Genomic DNA, 21933 nt, shown 5'->3' on the forward strand with positions numbered 1-21933 from the left:
ATGGCTGGAGCAGTGCTGGAGGTGGAATCAGAAGACATCTGAGTTCAAATGTGACCTCAACCACTTTGCTGTGTGACCCTGAGCTAGTCACTTCACCTCTGTCTGCCCAGTTCTCTTGATCTGTAAGGTGATTCAAACTCAGGTCTTCCATGATTCTAGGCCTGGTGCTCTATCCCACTATGCCACCTACTGCTCTTGTTTTGTATATAGTTGTTTTGTATGTTGGTTCCCCATTACATTGTAAGCTCCTTGAGGGTTTGGATTGTTTTTGCCCTTTCTTTGTATCCCTAGACTAGTACTTAGTACAATGCCTGAAACCTAGTAGGAGTTTAGTAAATGTTTATTGACCTGAAATTGGGGACTTTTTCAATCAAAGTAAATGATTGACTTCTCATCTAATATGGTTGGTCTCTCATCTAATTCATTTGTTTTGAGTCAGGAGCATTTGAAGTATAATCAGTTTTTACTTCTTATTCTTGTTTATTAACACCAGTATGTTTTTTAGTTCTCAATTTTGAGTAATACTTCTAATTCCTTTAATACTTGTCCTATGAGGACCATTGCTTATTTGCCACTATTACCAGACTTAGTGACATGTAGTTGTTTTCAGTCTTAAATAAATTTATAGAATGCTGCTTTACAGGAGGAAAAATCCATCATGGATGAAAGGGAAAAACATTTTAAATTTCTAAGGCTCTTCTGTGACTTTTTATTTATACTGGCATTCTTTACTTGAGGAATGTAATATTTTCATATTTCAATGGGGGTGGAGTAATTTTCCCAGGTTACAAGCAAAAATTACATTAGTATATAGATACTTGTGTTTTCCTTTTTGTATTTTTTTTTAAACATCTCCAGCATTTCCCAATATATATTGTCTCCACTGCCAGAGAGGCATCCCTTTTTGCGAAGAATACAAAAAGAGAAGGGAAAAACAGTTCAGAAAAAACTAACCAACACATGAACCAAGTCAGCCATTATACTGCAGTAGTTTTTTTTGAGTTGTGTGTGAGGCAATTGGGGTTAATGGTGACTTGCCCAGGGTCACACAGCTAGTAAGTGTCAAGGGTCTGAGGCCGGATTTGAACTCAGGTCCTCCTGAATCCAGGTCAGTGCTCTATCCACTGTACCACCTAGCCCGCCCCCACAGTATTTTTTTTTAAGAAGGCAATAGGTTCATTATTTTTTATTAAATATTTAGAACTCTAGATCCTTTATTGCAAGAGGTCAAATGGTTCATTTACACTACAAAATTGTATGTACTGAGGCACAGTAGTAGCAACTTTACCAAAATATCACTCGGCTATATTGTCATTAATCCTTCTGAGCACAGTATAACAGGCTTCCAGTCTTCATTTTTTATTAATTAGTAGATTACTATCAAGCACCTGCCCAAAATTTGGTTGTGAATAGTTCCCCTGCCATTTTGTTGTCATTCCTGATGTATAGGTGGCTTTTTTTTTTTTTTTTTTTGGCCTTGCTAGTTCTACATACTGATATAACTGGTGCATCTAATGTTGGAAAGTCTTAAGGGGAATACCCTACTCAACTTTCATCAAGAAAAATAATCCTTGTGCTTAGTGAATTTTGTTGTCCATAGTTGTTCACTGGGATTAGTCCCAAAGAACAAATCAAATAGTTTACATTTGAAAGCCATCGGATTCTGAAGGAAGGCTTAATTGTTTAAAAAATCCCAAGGGTCTTAATGAAAATGAGCATATTGAATTATTTTTAACACTTGCAATATTCATATATTTTTGTATACATACTGTACACACGTGTGTGTATATATATGTATATATACTGTGCTGGTTGAGGCCAAAGGTAAATGCTACCTACGATATTAACTTTGAGGGAGTGGGGCAAAGGTAATCAATCACCAGATAGAACTACATAATAAACATGTGTATGTGTTAAGAGCCCCTCATCAAATTTTTCTACATTTTTATAAGTTCAAACACAATAGCAGAAGGCATTGGTACTGAATGTGAAAGCAAACCTTATGTACTCAAGTACCAGTTAAACTTCAGACTCTCAGACACTAATTCATGTTAGGAATGAAGGAGGGGGCAGCTAGGTGGTGCAGTGGTTAAAGCACTGGCCTTGGATTCAGGAGGACCTGAGTTCAAATCTGGCCTCAGCCACTTGACACTTAACTAGCTGTGTGACACTGGGCAAGTCATTAACCCCCATAGCCCCGCAAAAAATTTTAAAAAGGAATGAAAGGAAAATTCTCCCCATTTTGAATATGCAGTATTTTTTGAGAAAAGGCCTTTGGTTTTTTGTATATCTTGAATGTGAAACCCTTGTGAAATTTGAAATAAAAAGAAATATGATATAGTTGTTTGCTTACTCATCCTAGAGGCATTAATTTTGTTTGTGTTTTAGTTTTATGTAATCAGAATTATCCATTTTATCTTCTGTAATGTTTCTATCCCTCCATTTGGTTAAGAGAACATCTCCTTGGACAACATCAATTTCACATTATTTTGTTTATTATTCTTTCTATATTAAAGTAGTCATTATGAATAGTGTTTTCATGGTTCTGCCTAGTTCACTTGCCTATTTCACTTGTCATCCATGCTTCTCTGCATATACATCATTGTTTACAGAACAACATTCCGTTAAATTCATGTATCCCAATCTGTTTAACCTATTCCCATTTGGGTTGGCGTTCTCTTTGTTTTCAGTTCTTTGCTACTGCAGTGTTGCTGTAGTATCATTGACTCTTAAATATATGCTAGCAGTGGATTCTTTATTAAAGGAATTGGACATTTAATCACTTTTCTTGAATGATTCCAAATTGTTTACAGAATAATTGGTCTAATTTTTTGTGTTTTAAAAATACATATTTTGAGCTAGTAGCAAACAGAAGAATGGAACTTAATTCCAAGGCAGTCACTTTGACTTTGCCATATTAAATCATATCTCACTGGGTTAGAGCGACTGATTAAGCCGTTGAATAATAAAGGAAATGCCAAAGCAAATATTAATATTTCTAAAATGTCTATAGCCAGTACCAAATATGGCTCCCAGTTCTTTATGGAAAATGGCTGTTTTAGCCCAGGGCCAATGTTGGCACTTCGCTACTCGAATTTATTTGTAGAGCATAATTTCATAAATATATGATATAAATTGGATGACTTGTTGCTTTATAAAACACTAGAGAGGTAGTAAAATCTTTTTAAGGAGCCAGATCATATAATAGCATGAAGAGATTCCTAATTTTGCAGAGGAGGAAACTGAACCCCATGGATGCCTAAGTTACTCTGGCAACTCACATAATAAGTACTTAATAAGTTTGTAGCCAGGTCTTCTTGACTAATGTCTACTTTACTGTACCATGGTGGTTTGATCAGATTATGTCAGAATCTTTTAATTTCTGTGGTAAGGGTAGAAGGATTGTGCTTCAGATAAAGACTCTAGAACGAAGAGCAGAAAGCCCCAAAGCAGTTTTCCCTGGAAAACCACTATATTTTAAGAGGACCTGTAGTTTATGCTTCTTTATAAAGGCAATGCTCACTTAATCAATCTAGGCCCTTACCTTTCAAAATAAGAAGATGGAAGGAGGGGAGCAATGGCAGTTTGCTTTTTTCCTTCTGTTTTTCTTGAACAAATCAGAAAGTGCTATAATGCTAGAAAGGGCTTGCTGACGTGGATAGCAAATTCTCCTAGAAGACGAGATCACTGGGGTTTATGATCCCCACTTTCTGGAATGGGAAAGAAGGAACCTGTTGGAAAACTACCAGGGGAAAACAAAAGCATTCTAGAGCAACTCAGCCCCTTTCCCAGCCCTGTCTCCCATTCACGGAAATGACCTAACACAGCGCTTCCACATAGTAGACAAGATGCTTATTGATTTATGACTGACTTTAAGACATTTACTTTCTTTCTTTCTTTTTTTTTTTTAACTGAGGTAATTGGGGTTAAGTGACTTGCCCAGGGTCACACAGCTAGTAAGTGTTAAGTGTCTGAGGCCAGATTTGAACTCAGGTACTCCTGATTCCAGGGCCGGTGCTCTATCCACTGCGCCACCTAGCTGCCCCTAAGACATTTACTTTCAAAGAGCTAGTGTGAAGTGTTATAGCTGCAATCATTTTCTTCTGAAGCTTTTTCTTATGTCTTCAGCTACTAAAGTACAATTTTAAATTTATTTTGGGTCAGTGGTTGTCTGAAGCACTGGTTCATAAACACTTGGTTACTTGACTCCCAGAGAATCCATGGTTGGTGTCTTTTAGTAGCGATATTTATAATGTGATTGTGTGTGTGTGTGTGTGTGTGTGTGTGTGTGTGTGCGCGCACATACTTATTATCAAGCAAATCTGGCATAAATTTCACAAGTAAAAATAAATGGGAGGGGGGGCTAAGTGATCTGTTATGATCTTATTTAGTTCTGAATCCTAAAAATTAAGAGCTTCTTGGTTGTAGCTATAATATGACTTTGTTCCCTGTAATTTAAAATAAAGTGAAGAACATCTCAGCAGAACTTCTCTTAATGAATGATTGCTTAGGGGTTGTTTTTTTTTTGTTTTTGGTGGTGGTGGGTTTTTTTGTTTTTACATGGGGCAATGAGGATTAAGTGACTTGCCCAGGGTCACACAGCTTGACACAGACACAGTGTCAAGTGTCTGAGGCCAGATTCGAACTCGGGTCCTCCTGACTCCAGGGCCGGTGCTACCTAGGATAGGTTTCTGGTGGGGGGATGTGTCTTGGGAAGGGCATTTGGGATGATGAATTGGGCAGGGTTAGGCAATAGAACTCAATTCTGGGTAAGGGACATATAACAGTGAATTTGGGTGGGGTTGGGTATTATAAAAGGACTCAATGAAATTTTAAGAAAAACTAACAAAAAGTTTTTGACGCAAGCTATGTCTAATAATAACTTTGCCATTTTAGTAAAACCTTGAGGATATGGGTGTTACCTTTAAACTGATGGTGTAATGTTTGACTCAGTTTTTTTGGACTGAGTTCCAATTTTTCATTAAACAATAATCTTAAGTGGAAACAAAAGTTGGCAGGATCCCATTGGTCTATAAGAAAACTATTTCTTGCTTTCAAAAAGCTCTAACTTTATGATGACTTATTAATATGTGCTGCTAATTTTCATTCCTTTGGGTATAATTTAGGACATTATAGAAAATTATTCCATGATTAACTTTAATTGAAATTCAGTAACAAAACAAAAACATTGCAGTTCCTAAATCCCTAACTAGAGAGTTCCTAGTGAAGTGGATCAAGAAGATTGACTTTTCAAATATTAATCATATCCTGGAAGATTACTGAATTTGTATCACGATCAGATTCGTAGAGGGTCTTATTAGTTTGTCCTATCAGGTTCGTGAGCATTACATTTCTCCATGAGGTGTGAGTTATAGATTTTTGGTATAGTATTTGACAGTCCTATAACTTTCCCCCCCTCAAATGTGTGCTGCTTTTTTCCCCCCAAATGTGTGCTTTTTAAAATTCTTGTTTTTAATGTCATTTACAGTCAAACTAATTTCATTGAGTAAAATATAACTTTTCTTTCCATGGTAATTCCTACTTACCAAACCACAGTCCCCTTTACCTCAAAGTAGAAACACTCCCCTTTAACAAATATGTATACTCATGCAAAACATAGTGACATAATGGCTATGTCTGAGAATAAATGGTTAATTCTATATGTCTAGTGCAGATATTGATAAATTTCAATATAATTTACCTTTGCAGCTCTATTTTATATATTTAAAAAAATTTATCTGAGAAGGGTTCATCAAACTGCTTAGATGTAGGGCCCATCCATTTACAATGCCAGAAGTATGTTGGTTTCTTTTTACAGTTGTAATGTTCCTATTCCTTTTATAAAGTTATCTTTCTTGGCTTCTTTTGAGTATAGTAACACTTTTCAAAGCTTGTTTTTTCAATAACCAATTGCTAAGCATCCATTTAAAAGTAATATACTAAGTCTAAAATATGAGAAAATCTGATAATTGTGTAACAAATTCCAGTTTTTTCTCCCTGAAATTTGGGATTGAATTATGTATGTGTGTGCATACTTTTAAAAAAAAATTTTATTTTTGTGGGGCAGTGGGGGTTAAGTGACTTGCCCAGGGTCACACAGCTAGTAAGTGTCAAGTGTCTGAGATCAGATTTGAACTTGGGTACTCCTGAATCCAGGGCCAGTGCTTTATCCACTGTGCCACCTATGTGTGCATACTTTTAAAAACTCTATCTAACCCTAAGTGGTAGAAATTGATTTTCATTTTTCTTTGTATCTTTATGTATGATGTTACTTGGTAAGAATTAGTGATAAAAGGTAATTTACACTCTTCATAGCAACTAATTATTGTCTTTTTTTTTTTTCCCCTTAGAGCTGTAGGTAAAACTTGCCTACTGATAAGTTATACGACCAATGCCTTTCCTGGAGAATACATCCCTACTGTGTAAGTATCCTCAGTTAAAATTTGGGAGTTAACTACTCTGTGACACTGAACATTTTACTCATTATGAGTTTTTGTTACACATCAGGAAGTTCCTTTCCTTCTCCATGACACAGCTTCATTAAAGGCTTACCTATCAGAGGAAAGGAGCCTAGATGACAGAATAAAGGCAGGGACTTACCTGAGTTCTCTCCCAAATTCCCCTCCAAACAGTGTTAAAATAACACCTCAAAATCAATTTAGAAGCAGCAGAACCAACAAAAGGATGGGGTAAAACAATTTTCCAGCCCAAGACAACTTAGAAGGTTGGCAAGAAAGGTCTGTCTCACTAGGTTGAGTGTGGACCCCAGTCCAGTGCAGACTGGAGGGGTTGGAGGACTTAAGGGAGGGGGGAGTGAGTGACTGAATCTGCTTCAGCAGCTTCTGGAGCTCTCAGCTCAATGATGGTAAGGGGTCTAACCAACTAACTGGTCAGAAGGATATTGCAGGGCACCCTTTGCTGGCACTGGGGAGCAGGACTCTTTCATTACTCACATGTGATTATGGGTTGTAGTCCTAGGGCTAGCTGGAGCAGGAACCCTGGTCACAGTTCCAGGGCAGAAAAGAGTGATTATGGTCCCTCACAGACCAGGAGAGCAGTGACCATACCTCTCCTAGGATCTTACTACTTTGGAAGAACTGAAAACTTATAGATATTCCCCCTCATCCCCATCCTCACCCCCACCTAGTTCTGGAAATAGCAGCATAAGAAACCTGAAGCTTGGAGCAGAGTCCAATAACACAGTGAAAAGTCAAGAAATAGATTGGAAAAATGAGCAAACAACAACAAAAAAGAACCTGATGGGGCAGCTAGATGGCGCAGTGGATAAAGCACTGGCCCTGGATTCAGGAGTACCTGAGTTCAAATCCAGCCTCAGACACTTAACACTTACTAGCTGTGTGACCCTGGGCAAGTCACTTAACCCCAATTGCCTCACCAAAAAACAAAAACAAAACCTGACCATAGAAAGTTATTATGACAATGGGAAGAACGGGAAGGTCAACATAAACTCAGAAGACAACTAAGTCAAAGCTGCTACATTCAGAACCTCAAATTAAAATGTAACTTGGTTTCAGGCCCAAAAAGAATTCCTGGAAGAGCTCAAAAAGGGTTTTTCAAATCTAATAAGAGAAGTAGAAGAAAAAAGATCCTAAAAGTGTTATATTATTTTCCAGTTACATGTGAAGATTGTCTTCAACATTGTTTTTTTGTTTTGTTTTGTTTTGTTTTTTTACATATAAGGTATTTTATAACATTGGTTTTTATAAGAGTTCGAGTTCCACATTTTTCTCCCTCCCTTTCCTCCCCCGCCTCGCCAAGACAGAAAGCAGTCTGATACAGTAGAAGAAAAATTGGGAAAGGAAGTCTAACTATGAAACAGATATTTGGTTTTCTGTACTAGAAGAGTCAGTGTGGTACAATAGAGGGAGCACTGAACTTGGAGAGTCCCAAGACCTATTTCTAATATCAAAATATAATTCTTGACCTATGTGACATTAGACAAGTCATTGCACCTCTCTTGGAGCAGATGACTTGTAAAATTTCTTTCAAATTTAATTTAAAAGTTTTGTTTTGTGTGTGTTTAAGAAATTTAGGTGAGGTATCCCTTAAACCATTCTAGTTCTAACCCTTGGCCAACTGGCTTTATGATAAACATTGTGCTTCTGAAAATTTTCCTCACAGTGAGGTAACTGGTAGAACTTGTATTTTCTTTCTTGCTCCCTTCCCTTCCTTTTGGAGAAGAGGTCTAAGTTACCAAATCTTTTATTATAATACTCTCTCTTTCGTCTTCTAGAAAGGGTTCCTTATGTTTTGTATTCTTTTGTGTTTTATTGCAGGACTATAAAGCAGATAATTTTAGATCAGCGGTAAAAAACTAACTATAACAATAGTGACCTATAAGGAAAAGAACACTGGATTTGAAGTCAGAAGATCTGAGTTCAAATCCCCTTTCTTTTGCTTACCACCAGTATGCTGAAAGTCCTCTGGGTCTGTTGTGGACCAGGATACTTGTAGATATGAAGAGGCATGAGTTGATGTCCCACCTTCCCTCCACATGAGCAAGGAAGTGGTGGTGCAGACCTGGGATGTAGTGTATGTGTTAACTTTTGCCTCCAGGTAAATTCATCTAAGACCCAGCTGAGGCCCTTTTGGGCAAAAAGTAGAAAATTTGTAGGACTTTGGCTGGGAACTTTCTAAGATCCCAGGGAACCTTTTGCCTCCTGCTTTTAACCTTTCTGCCCATACTTTTATCTCTTTATCTCCCTGGACTTTTTTTTTTACTACCTTGGGATGATAGTAATTGCATTACCTTACTTTCACCCGGTGTTCTGAAGAAAGTTCTTCGTAAAATGTAGGCATCTAGAAACTATTTCACTACTATTGCCTTAGACCTTCGGTCAAGTTTAAAAAAAACAAACACTAAAAACCTCATCCAAAACACATTTAGCAGCAAAAAATCCAAGGTACTAGAATTTGATTAATTTTTCTGTTTAAAACAAACTTTGAATTTTTGCTTTAAGGTTGAAATTTATTTATGTTACATGCTTGATACTTTTTCTTTGACATCATGCCATTAAAATTTACTTTATTCAGTCTCTGTAGCGGTTTTTAAAAACCTGAGCTTGCCAGTTTATGTACACTCAGAACATGCAAATTAATTTCATGTTAGCATAAATAAAGCATTATTAGAATGTTTGCTCTAATTGTATGTAAAAAGACTTCTGAAATTAAATACAGATTGTTTTTAGATTATCCAAAGTTTCCTTTATCTGCATCACTGTTTCCTTTCATTAGCAGATAAACCAGGATTTTCTTGTATATTGTTCTCTGTCCAGTATCTATTCAGTGCATACTACTGTAATTGTCAATTTAGCGAAAATTATTAACGGTAATTCCACAACTGGTAGAAAAATCTGTTCTAAAATAGTGAAAACTGAACAAAAGTGTACTAACATTTTTTAAAAAATTTTACAGCTTTGACAACTATTCTGCCAATGTTATGGTAGATGGAAAACCTGTGAATTTGGGTTTATGGGATACAGCAGGCCAAGAAGACTATGACCGATTACGTCCCTTATCCTATCCGCAAACAGTAAGAATTATATGTATATTAATTCTTGGATAACAAATGAAGTTACCAAAAGTTTACTCATTGCCTATTAGTTGGTTAACCAAAAGTCATGCTTCCACAAGACATGGGGGGTAACTTGATTTATTATAAGTGAAAGGCACCTGCATCCTTATACCAAGGAGCCCACCCTACGGACAGTGCCTTTGATATTTATGGGGTAACAACAAAAAGAGGTCTTGTGGAAAGAGTAGAGGGAAGGCTCCTTTCGAATGGGATTGGTATGGGAGGAAGAAGGACTCACTAGGGGAGGGGGATTGGGAAGGAAGCAGGAGGACTTGGGAAAATGGGGCTATGGAAGGAGGATGTTCTGCTTATCTGAAAGTGGTCCTGGCTGCCCACTTTATCATTCAGGGTAGACTGGTTGGAGCTCACTTGACTTCAAGGGTCCTGAAAGTTCAATAGGGTTCAGTTGCAAAAGATCACCAGTTAGTTCAGGGGGTCTTCATCTCCAGAAAATAGGGCATCTCAAGAAAACAAGTTCAGGAGGCCCCATTCACAACTGTTATTATTATTCCTTTCTTAAATTCTCCTAGAGAGTTTCAAAAATAATCAGAAATCAACATAAATTCAGTGGTACTTAATGTATGAGTCTTTGGTGTATTGTAGCTTAGAAGATGCTGGTTTGGGCAAGGATTAGTTGATTGCATTTAGATTGTGATACCATAGTACCATAAAATTGAATTTTGCATTTAAAATGAAAGGATTTTATTGAAATCCCTTAGGCTTATTTTTTGTTGTGCATATTTACTTTTTAATTTATTTTAAAAGTTAGCCAGGTCAACAGAAAAATCTCAAAATTCTGCATTATATAGCCAACTCAGTCTTTACCTTTTTCTTCCTATTATTTATACATTTTGTGGTATAAGTAGCTTTCTTGCTTTTTTCTGAAAATCACTCTTATTTATTTATTTGCTTATTTTGAAAATTGCTTTCTATTTCAAAGGAACAACACATTCTACAACAGCAGAAACTATTGATCTTAAGAACCAGAATGCCATTTTATTAGTTAATGATGAATGCAAGTGCTTAAATACCTACCCTCTTCTCTGGGAAATTCTTTAACATCTTATTAACATTTCAAAAAATCACTTGTCCTTAGATTTAAATTAACTCTTGCCGCCGGTGTTATGGAGGGAAACTTCTGAATGGCTGTGTAAGAGTTGGCTTTGGAATTTAATATTGGTTAAAAATATAAACAAGTAGGGAAATATCCATGACCTGTTATGAACTAATAAAATATCAGTTATATAACTTTTGCCTCAAGTACCATAGTACTATAGAAATCATTTTCTATTCTGTGATTTCTCTGAATGTTAATATATTTCTCCCCATAGTTTAAATTCCTCCAACTTTTAAGGGGGAAAAATGCTTTTTTTATTCACTATATTTAAAACAAACTTGGCAGATCATAGATTTTTGTTAGTTTTTACAAAAACGGTATTTTCATCTTCTAATAGTCAGATATTTGAGTTGCCTGCAAGGTATATAGCATTATGTTAGTTTCTCTGGGGAAGACAAAGAAATTTGGTATGTGACTCTGATAAGAGTTTACAATCTAGTTGGGAAGTAAGACAAAAAACAAAACAAAATGAAAAAGTGACTAGCAAATACTAAGAGACATGAGTAGTCTCAGGTAGGAAGGGCAGCTCATGTTGTCCTAGGATTAATAAAAGCTTGAATAATAGAAGAAGCTTTATGTTGGGCTTGAAATATGGGTGCAATGTGTTAAATAAGTTGTTATTTGTGTGGAATAGTCTAGTACTTAAGGAGGCCTAGTAAAGTATATAAATATAATTGTTAAAATATGCTTAAGCCTTGTACTCTGTGGACTTCCTATTTAGAGATGATAGGTTAAATTTTTTGAGTACGGTTTCTTATATAACAACAGTCTTTTTGATGGCTTCCTGTTGAAGAGGTCTTGACCACCAAATAGAGCTTTTTTTGTGCTTTACAACCTGAAGCCAAGCTGTTTTTAACAATTATCTTTGAGGAGGGCCGTGGTTTCACTAAACAATGCTCTTGATAAATTTAATTGGGGGGCAGCTAGATGGCGCCAGTGGATAGAGCAACCAGCCCTGGATTCAGGAGGACCTGAGTTCAATCTGGCTCAGACCCTTTGACACTTACTAGCTTGGGTGACCCTGGGCAAGTCACTTAACCCCAACTTGCCTCACTAAAAAAAAACAAAAAACAAACAAAACAAAGCATAGCTAGAACATTTCATCTGAAAAATGATCGGGGAAAGTTACAGCTAACCATATTAATGAACTAAAAATATGATACAAAAGCCAAGAAATAGGTTGATGGTTCCCCTGTGAATAACACACAAGGCAAAACTCCTTAATGGTTACCTTTCCCAAATCTCAGAAGGAGGGACATTGATGCTGAAGATGAGAGAAAAAGGAAGAGACCCTTCCAGTTCTTTTTGGGAGGAGTTGGTACCTTCCCAAGTGGAGGGTTAAGAACCTGGAACCCCAAACCATAGCTGGTCCCGAGTGTTTTTTAGAGCTGTCAGAGACAACTGTTTCGGCCATAACTCTTATGGCTTGAGTTTTCCACAATGAACCAAAAAGAATCGTGCATTCACCTCTGTTGTCAGATCTGTTGCCACAGGCAGAAGGAGGTTACTGTTTTGTTTTATCTGCTACATTGTTCTGTCCCTATGAAGGATTCTTCTTAGCATTATAAATCTAATGACAACCACTAACCTCAGGTACTGATCAATATATAGATACATATATATGTAGCAAAGTGATAAAAAACCTTTAGTTTGGCAGTAATAAAGTTTGTTGTGCTGTTATTTTACGTTGTTTTCTTAATTTTTGTAAAACTCACATCACTACCCTATAACCCTGAAAGGGGCATGTCACCTATTGGGGAAGTGGGAAAAATGAGTGTATACTATGATTCAGACATGTTGGATAGAATGCGCTCCTTTAGGACAGTCACTTAATCATCAAAGATAACTTAGCAAACCTTCACAACTCAGATGCAGAGAGCATTCAGGTAAATGATATGTACAGTAGAGGTGTCTTCTGTCTGTCTTTCTCTCTCTCTTTCACACACACACACACACACACACACACACCAACACACACACACACAATTTTAATGATTTCCTTCCCTTCCAGTCTCTTCATCTTCCAAATACAATGATTGATTAGAAAATTATATGTAAAACAAGAATCAAATCCCTGAGGCCCAGGTCAGGTCTAGAATATGATGCCCTAGGGATTCAGCTAGAATTGCTAGACTAGGGGTTGGCAAACCATAGAATTTTTTTTTTACCTTTTCAAATACAGTGAGACTTCATTTTTAAATGTAAAACCAGTCTTAGCTCTGCAGGTTCTGGTTTGATGATCCCTGCTGTATACTCTTTTTTAAAAATTATTTTTATTTATTTTGTTAAATATTTCCCAATTACATGTAAAAAATATTTTTAACAATTTGTAAAATTTTTGAGCTTCAAATTTTCTTCCTGCCCCTGCCTCCCTCCTTGAGAAGGGAAGCAATTTGATAAAAGTTTGTTTTTGTTTTTTTAAGTAGGCATCGGTTGGCACTGAGTTCATTCATTCTATCTGGAGGGGGTAGAATTTTCCTTCATGGGTCCTTTGGATTGTCTTGGATTGTTGTCTTGATCAGCCTTTCATAGTTGATCATCCTTACAATATTGCTGTTACTGTGTAGCAATGTTCTGGTTCTGATCTTTTCACTCTGAATCATTTCATTCATTTAAGCCTTCTCAGGTGTTTCTGAAACTATCCTGCTTGTCATTTTCTTATTACCCAGTTGATGAGCATCCCTTCAACTAACAGTCTTTGCTACCACAAAAAGACATGCGAGCCGGGGCGCGCGCTGCCCCCACCCCCCCCAGATTGGTTTTACTTCACTTTCTGTCCATGTTTCTTGTTGTTGTGACCTTACTATATGCCCTTCTTGCGTGCCATCACTCATACCTTTTGGAGTTGCTACAGCAGCCTGCTTTTTGTTTGACATCTCATGTCCTTTCTGAAAATATTGTTCATAGTTAAAATTATTCCTTTGATTATTCCCTTGGAATTATTTAGAGAGATGAGACCCAAAATCAGGAGTTCATTGCACTTACAACAATATAGGATTTAGTATAGCATGCATTCATCCTGATCCTCATTAATCTATAATTTCAAGTGTAGTGAAACCACACATATCAGGGTTCACCCTAATGCATTTTATAAAATGAGCTTTTCAAAATTAAAATTTTTTATTTAGGGCTTTTTGGCTACTGTTCTTCAGAGATATCAGACATGGGCCTGCAACATTCCCAAGTGCAGCCTGAACCAGATTAAAGTGTAATTGGGATAGGGGCAGCTAGGTGGCTCAGTGAATAAAGCGCTGGTCCTAGATTCAGGAGGACCTGAGTTCAAATCCAGCCTTAGACACTTGACACTTACTGGCTGTGTGATCTTGGGCAAGTCACTTAACCCTCATTGCCCTGCCCCCCCCCCAAAATGTAATTGGGAAATATTTAACAAAATAAATAAAAATTCAAGAAAACAAATGTGTTTTTAAAAACTAAGTCAATATGTGGTCTCCAGAAATCTTCAGAATTTAGAGTCCCCTGTTTCTGTTTGGGTTTGATACCACTGCTTTAGTTTATATTGCTTTCAGGCACAAGCTACTATGATTTAATATGATACTATCAAAAAGAAGGAAAAATAGGTAAGTTAAAATGGAAAAAGTACTGTCACTACCCTGTAACCCTGAAAGGGACATAGCACTTTTGGGGAAGTGAGAACAATCATCCTATGACTCATACATGTTGGATAGGGTGAGGCCCTTTTTTTTCTGGGACAATTGCTTAAGTTAAAAGTAAACTGGCAAGCCTCAAACTCATTCCAGAGAACATCCAGGTAAGCAACATGTGGAGTAGATACTTGATGAATCAGAAACAGATCTTGATCACAATATCTTCTCCTCCTTTCCAGCTTGTCTTTGTGACTATTCTAAATGTTCAGAAAATGATATATAAAACAGGAAAAGGAAGCTGATTCTATCCTGTTAGAGTTGTCTCAGATGTTTTATTTCTCAGTTGGTTTTTTCCAAGTTCCACATTTCTGACTCAGGGCAAAGAGGAACTCATATTCAAGAAAGCAAACAAATCTTTAAAAGAGGGAAACCCATAGAATTGGTTTTGTCTGTGGGGGACCTTCCTAGTTTCAGAGGCTTTTTGTAATTCAGATATATCAAGAAGATAAAATTCTCTATGGACATGTTCTCTGTGAACATTCACAGCAATTAAATTGGCTTCATAGCTCATCACACATTTCTAATTTATTGTTGCTACTAAAATAAAGCATTAAATATAGACAGATTGTGTTATCAGGAAGTTAACAGTGATTGCTTTTTTTCTCTGTCCTTGAATAATAATTTTTATAGTGCTTTACATATATTTCACTAGATTCTTAACAATCCAGTGAAAATAGGTCATGAGTTTTATAGATGAAGAATTGGAAGCTTAGAGGAGTTAGTAAATTAAATTATATAAGGTTAGATCACTAGTAAGTGTTAAAGCCAAGAATTGATATTATAGTCTTCTAATTAAGTCCGTATTTCCTATAGAACTAGATACTTTCCTAAGGAGGTAATATAATTGGCAATATTTGTATCATGTTTGCCAGCTCATTTCAAGAATTACCTATAGAAATTCTTACAGGTATATACATGCATGCACATGTGTACATATAACGTGTGAGCATGTGTATGTATGTAAAATACTAAAAGATACTACATTCTGTATTGGGAAAAATAAATACTTTTTATTGTAGAAGATTATTTTCCAGTCTTTATAATAAAGAGAATAATCCATTGCTGTGAGAGTACCACATCATTAAGTCTGAGGAGCAGACTGGAGCATTTGATGTTCGTCCATCAAGTGGACAAAAGATGCCAAAAATAATGTGGATTAAAGATTTCAAAGTAAGAATAAAAATTTTTTTACTAAATGGAATACATTGGACCATAATTTGTTGGCTGTGTGTCAACTAATTTTTGTGTGAGCTAGAATTTATGGTGTTTGAATAATAGGACTGGAATTTTCAGGTCCTTTATTTCAGTGATGTCAGACTCAAAAAGAAACAGATCCCATGCCAGAATACTGATTTAGAAAACCACAGAGTAACATGTTGTTTTGTATTTCTATGTATTTTGTTAAGCATTTCCTAATTACATTTTAATGTAGTTCATTGAGGGGGTGGAGGTGGGGGGGCAAGTTTGACACCTCTGTTTTATTCCACTTATCTCTTTGTAGTCAGGATTATGGGAGCAAGTGATTAGAAATCTTATTAACAGCACGATTTTTAATAATATAGTATATATGTTCATTTATACTAGCGTTTAACCCTCTTGTATATCTAATTTAAATCCAACCTACTTCCTTCATGTTTCCAGTTAAATCCCTTTCTTTTTATGTAGTTCTCTGAGAAGAATATATATATATTTTCCAAACATACTTGGTTATCTGGGGCAGCTAGGTGGCGCAGTGGGTAGAGCACTGGCCCTGGAGTCAGGAGTACCTGAGTTCAAATCCAGCCTCAGACACTTAACACTTACTAGCTGTGTGACCCTGGGCAAGTCACTTAAACCCAATTGCCTCACTTAAAAAAAAAATTAAAAAATTAAACATAACTTGGTTATCCTAAAAAGCAGAGTTTCAGGATCATAGATTTAGAACTAGAAGGGATGTTAGAAATCAACTATTCCAATTACCTCATTTTACTGTGAGGTTAATGAGTAAACTTGCTTAGGGTCACACAGCTAGTTAAGTATCTATCAGAAGAGGTCTATCTTATGCTGTGCTGCTTTTCTTTTTTTCCAAGTTCCTTTATGCTTATCTATAGGTCTTAATTTCCTATAAATTCTGTATAATCTTCCTGTTAGTCTATTATCTAGTAGACTCTTTACTAAAATGATCTGAGAAGTACAAGATTCAAATGAGGGGGAAAATGCCTTAAGTGTGGGTAGAATCCTTTTTTAACGATTTTTTTTAATTAATGTTTTCTATTTCTTATAGTACCATAGTATTTGATGTATCCTTCCTCCTTCTTGAGAGCTATTCCATATGACAAAGTTGTTTTTTTAAAGGAAAAATTTCGAATAACATGATAACATGATAACTGCTTTTTTTGGATTCACTTGCAGTATAGTGAAATTTTTTCCCTTCCCCATAGTTTTATTTTGTGTGTCTTTGTTTTTGAAATGTTTCTTGTAAGCAACAGATTGTAAGGTTTTCTTTTCTTATCTAGTCTTTTGGATTAATATTTACTGGATGTTTTGATGTAATATTTATTGGATTTTGTTGGATTGTTTGATCCATTCATATTTAAAGTTATGAGTTAGTTTTATATTTTTCTCTCTCTAAAATTGGGGTGTTTTTTAAAAAGTTTTTATTTTACTTCCACTCTTCTAGTATGGTGTAAACACACCATCATATTCCTTCAGTTACTTTAATATGATGTCTTTTGAAGATGGCCCTGTTCACACAAGGGCCTCCCCTCCCCCGTGATTCCCTCTTCTTGTTTTCCCTTTAGGACTCTGTTAGTTCATCTCTCCTTTTTTATCTAGTTATTTCTTCTTCCTCTTTTGCCTCTCAGGTAGATTCCCCTTCCTCCTTCCTTTAGGTAGTCCTGTTAGTTAATTGGGGTTTTTTCACATTTCATTTTTTATGCCTCTTAAAAAAAAAAAAAAGGATTTCTTTCACTCTTCATTATGCATCTTCTCTGTGAACCTTGGACTTTCATTCTCTGATTCATAACCCCTCTAGCTCATCTGGTATCTCTCTTTTCTCTGTATTCTTCATATAATCAAAGCTTCCAAGGTATCCATTCTAAGTTCTGTTCTCTAGGTGCTTTTTAGTGCTGCCTTTTAGGGCTTACCCCATTGATTCCCTTTTTCATTGTACCTTATTCTCAGAATGGTGCCAGTTATTGTAGATAAGAGAGGACATTGTCTCATGGTAAGGTCTCTCCCCTACCACTGATTTGTTTCCTACGTTTGCCTGAAAATCTCCCTAGGTCCATATTCTCCCACTCCTTTAGGTGCCAGTTGCCCCCAGGGGTTCCAACTCAGTGTCACCACCTCCACCCCCAGACTTTTCAGGCACCAAATCTTCCCCAAGTCTTATCCAATGTTAAGATCCTCATCTCCTTGCACCTATAGGAGCATTCATCAGTGTAAGGCCCTCTTACCTCTGGTTTTTTTTTTTTTCCCCAGACCCCCCCCCCCCGCCCCCAATCCATTTACCTGTAAAACAGGCTTTTCTTTCTGATATCAGAGGTTACCTTCCCCTCATTGATAGCCCTTGATTTTCTTTTAATTTTCTTCTATTTTGCTTCTCTTCTAGATTGTCTTTTTACTTTTGTGTATTTGGATTCATATTCTGTTGTTCTCTTGTTTCTCTGGTGAGGTTTGCCATTGCAAGTTCAAATTTTTCTATTCCACTTTTTTTTTTTTTTAAGTGAGGCAATTGGGGTTAAGTGACTTGCCCAGGGTCACACAGCTAGTAAGTGTTAAATGTCTGAGGCCAGATTTGAACTCAGGTACTCCTGAATCCAGGGCCGGTGCTCCTATCCACTGCGCCATCTAGCTGCCCCTCCACTTGTTATTTTTGCTGTGCAAGATATAAATTCTTATTGCTCTTCTAAACCGCTTAGGATGTTCTCAGATTCCATAGGGTCTTATCAAGTGTTGGATCATTGTCCTTCATTTTGCACTATTTATAGATACCTGAATTCATTTACTCGATTTGGAGGCCTTATTTCCTTCTGTTTTGTTGTTTGAGTAATCTGTGTTCAGGATCTTTGAGATTTCTTCTTCATGGAATCTTTGATGCTTTCAGTCCTTTGCCTCTCTTCAGGAATCGCCCCCACCCTTTGGTTTCCTTGAGGGATAAATCTTAGCTTCCTCCCATGCTGGGCAATTGACACTTTACCAGCTTACATCTCTGCCCCAAATGACATTTGGCGGGGACAGAAGTGGCCCTAACTGAATGCTATGTTCTTCCTTCAGGCGTGGTAAAGTACTGCACCGCTCCCCACATTCAGTGTCCTATCCTGGTGACTTGTTCCACTTTCTCTGTTCCTAGTTCACTGGCCCAGCACCGAGTTCAGAACTGGCTTTTCCTGGAACCAACAGTTTAGATCTACCAGCTGCTCATAGCTTTGCAGCATTAGTGCTTCAGGGCTGTAGCTCCTGGTGGCAGGCTTTGCTCCTGAAGAGCTGTGGCCAAAGATTCAATATAAATACCTCTAACTTTTAAAGCCATATACAACCTGCCTCCTTCCAGGCTTAAACAAACTTCCACATCCTGGAGGCGGGATCTCTATAGCACTGTAAAGAAGGAGGGGGGACTAGGGGTTCAGGTTTTTATGTAAGCCTCTACTGTTTGAGCCTTCTAGTGGTTAGTGAGGCCTTTGTAGCATGCTAGATGGGGGAAGAGTGCTGAGTGAACTCAGTCACTGAGCATTAAATGCTCCTACATTTGGGGTTATGTGGGTGGATTTAAAAATTTTTTTGTTTTTAAACCTTTTTTTGGATTCTAGGTGTCATAGACAATGAAAATAGCCAAGGTTGCTTTACCTTTGGCACATAATTTCTGTTTTGGGGAGGTTTGGGAGATCATCGGGATTGGAGAAAATGTCTTGTTGCTCCAATTTTTAATATTTCAAAGCTCTTTTCAGGTCTCTTATCAGTGAGTGGTATTATTCCCACTTGACTAGTGGGAAAACTGAGGGACAGAGCAATTAAGTGACTTCTCATGGATGACACCTTGAGCAAAGATAAACGCCAAGGTTTTCTGAGCCCATCGTGTGTTTAATTAGACCACGTTTTATGAGTCGTAGATTTAAAGCTTAAAGATCATCTAGACCAAGGGTTCTTAACCTTTCTTTATATCAAGAACCCCTTTTCTAGTCTGGTGAAACTCCAGTGTCAGAATGTTTTTGATGCATAAAATAAAATATGTACATATGATTACAAAAGAAACCAATTATATAGAAATAGTTTTTAATAAGGCCTGATCTAGTCCTAGCCCCCCATTGAGGTCAAGAGAGGAGAAATGACTTTCCTAATGTCACACAGATAGTAAATTGAAGAACCGAGGACCTCTGACTTCAAGTACAACTCTCTCCCTAAGCTACCTATTCTGTTAATCTGTTTTGTTTTGCTACTTGAATAAATACCTAACATTTGCATGGTGCTCTTAACTTTTTAGGATGGTTTATATGCTATCTATCTCTTCACAATATTTACTACTACTTTTTTGTGTGTGTGTGAGGCAGTTGGGGGTTAAGTGACTTGCCCAGGGTCACACAGCTAGTAAGTGTTAAGTGTCTGAAGTCGAATTTGAACTCGGATCCCCCTGAATCCAGGGCCGGTGCTCTATCCACTGCGCCACCTAGCTGCCCCCACAATATTTACTTTTAAAATAATATTTCCAGTCTCATCCAGCAAATTTGTAAAGATGACAAAAAACGGAAATTGTGTCAGAGGGAGCTTTGGAAAGATAGGTGCACTAACACACAATGGAGCTGTGGAATTAGATTGCCAGTTCTGGAAAGCAATTTAGGATTAAACTAAGAAAATAGCAGGCAGTAGAAGGAGAGTCTATAAGTGGCATCAGGAGGCAAAGAGTTAATTACAATTCCAAGACGAGTTTTGGGGTGTAAAAGAAGGGATAACCAGTACTAGAAAAGATAGCCAGGGCAGCTTCATCTGAGTGTGAGTTAGGGTTCAGTGACTGCCACAAGATATGAAGGAAAGACAGCCAGACAAATGGATGGAAGGAAATCTGTCAGTTATAGACAGGAAGTTCCATAAGATCAAGTGGAAGGTGTGGGTAGATAGGAAATGGGGTGGGGAAGGGATAGTTAGGATTAAGGGGCAATTGAGGATTGCAGAAGGGGGGAGTTAACTCTTTGATTATTTGGGACTATCACGTGGATGGGCATATCAAGATGGGGTGAAAGTTTATTAGCCATTGGGGAATTAATGAAACGCAAGATCAGTGCATGGGAATGGCTCCACTGAGAAGACAGATAAGCAGGTTGTTCTCTCTTCACCTTAATAAACTGTCAATTTAATGAAAATATGGTCCTTTTATCTGTATTCTTTCATACCCAGTGCCATATTCTGCTCATGGTAGAGATATGGCATAGTGTAAAGACCAACACCTCCACAAGGGCTAAGTCAAGGCAGATAAGGGAGGAGGGTAGGGGTGGACCTTAAAGGATCTTGGGAGTAAGGACCAGCAGGAGAATGCAATCTTAGTATGGCCCAGTAGCCCTGTGTGCAGTGCTGGGCTTGTGCAGCCCAGGTTGCTGAAGGACCAGGTATTTTGAAGTTGGTGTGATGTAACTGCCCAACTGGCTAACTTCAGGCAGAGCTTGTGGCCCTCCCACTCTAGGTATATAGCTCTTATCAGAAGAGCTAAGTACAAATTCTTGCTCTTGCTTTTTACTGGGTTTGTAACTTTGGGTGAATCACTTAACCTGTCTGGCCTTCATTTTCCCTCCTGTAAAAGGGGGGTTGACCCAGATGATCCCTAAGGTTCCTTTAAATTCTAAATCCTGTAGGTCCTGAATGTTGAATTTGAATGTTGTAAAAGGATTGTGGCATTGCAAAGGTTGAGTTAGCTCAGGGGTTCTTGACCTGGGTTCCTCAACCTAATTTTTTATAACTACATATTAGGGTTCCTTTGTAACTGTGTACATTTTAATTTATGCATTTAAAATATCACTTTGAGGCATCCAAAGGAGTCTGACACAAAAATGTTGTATAGTGGGCTAGATGTAGCCCTCAGCTGGATCTGAAGTTTTTTGAACTCTTAAGAATCTCTACTACTCTGCTCTTTTCCTTGTTGAGTCGTCTGTTGGATTTCTACTGTTTCCCAGTTTAACCAGGTTATTTTCTTTTCAATGTCCTATTAAATCTACTGTGTTTCAGAGCACTGTGGGAAATACAAAGTTTAGTTTAGGTAAGACTGGTACCTGCCTGTATAGGATTTACAACTTAACATACATCTCTTTCCATAAAAACTTTTCTTATCCTGTTTGTATAGCATTTACTGTAGTGGTCTTCTTTCTCAAAGAGTCTTCCTTATTATATTAACATTGAGATGTAAGATTCTGGTTTTATAAGTAAAGAATGACTTCTCAAGAGGATCCTCTTGTGTTCAAGTATCTGCTAAGTAGTCGTAGTCTGTTTAGAAGAATTGTCAAGAGGTTTACCTCCTGGTTGAAGCCAAAAAACACGATCTAAATTTTTTGGGGTAGTAGCAATCAGCTATGCTGATAATTTTATATATTTCC

The 21933-nt window shown here is 37.2% G+C and overlaps 1 protein-coding gene across 1 annotated transcript in view; it reads left to right on the forward strand.

Moving 5' to 3' along the window:
• RAC1 (Rac family small GTPase 1) overlaps positions 1-21933 on the forward strand; it is a 41020-nt gene that overhangs the window by 11510 nt on the left and 7577 nt on the right. Inside the window, 2 exon segments of the mRNA XM_043969231.1 lie at positions 6351-6422; positions 9436-9553. Of these exon segments, the coding sequence (XP_043825166.1) occupies positions 6351-6422; positions 9436-9553 (190 nt within the window).

This window comes from Dromiciops gliroides, chromosome 1, assembly GCF_019393635.1.
Source record: "Dromiciops gliroides isolate mDroGli1 chromosome 1, mDroGli1.pri, whole genome shotgun sequence".
Classification (NCBI taxonomy): domain Eukaryota; kingdom Metazoa; phylum Chordata; class Mammalia; order Microbiotheria; family Microbiotheriidae; genus Dromiciops; species Dromiciops gliroides.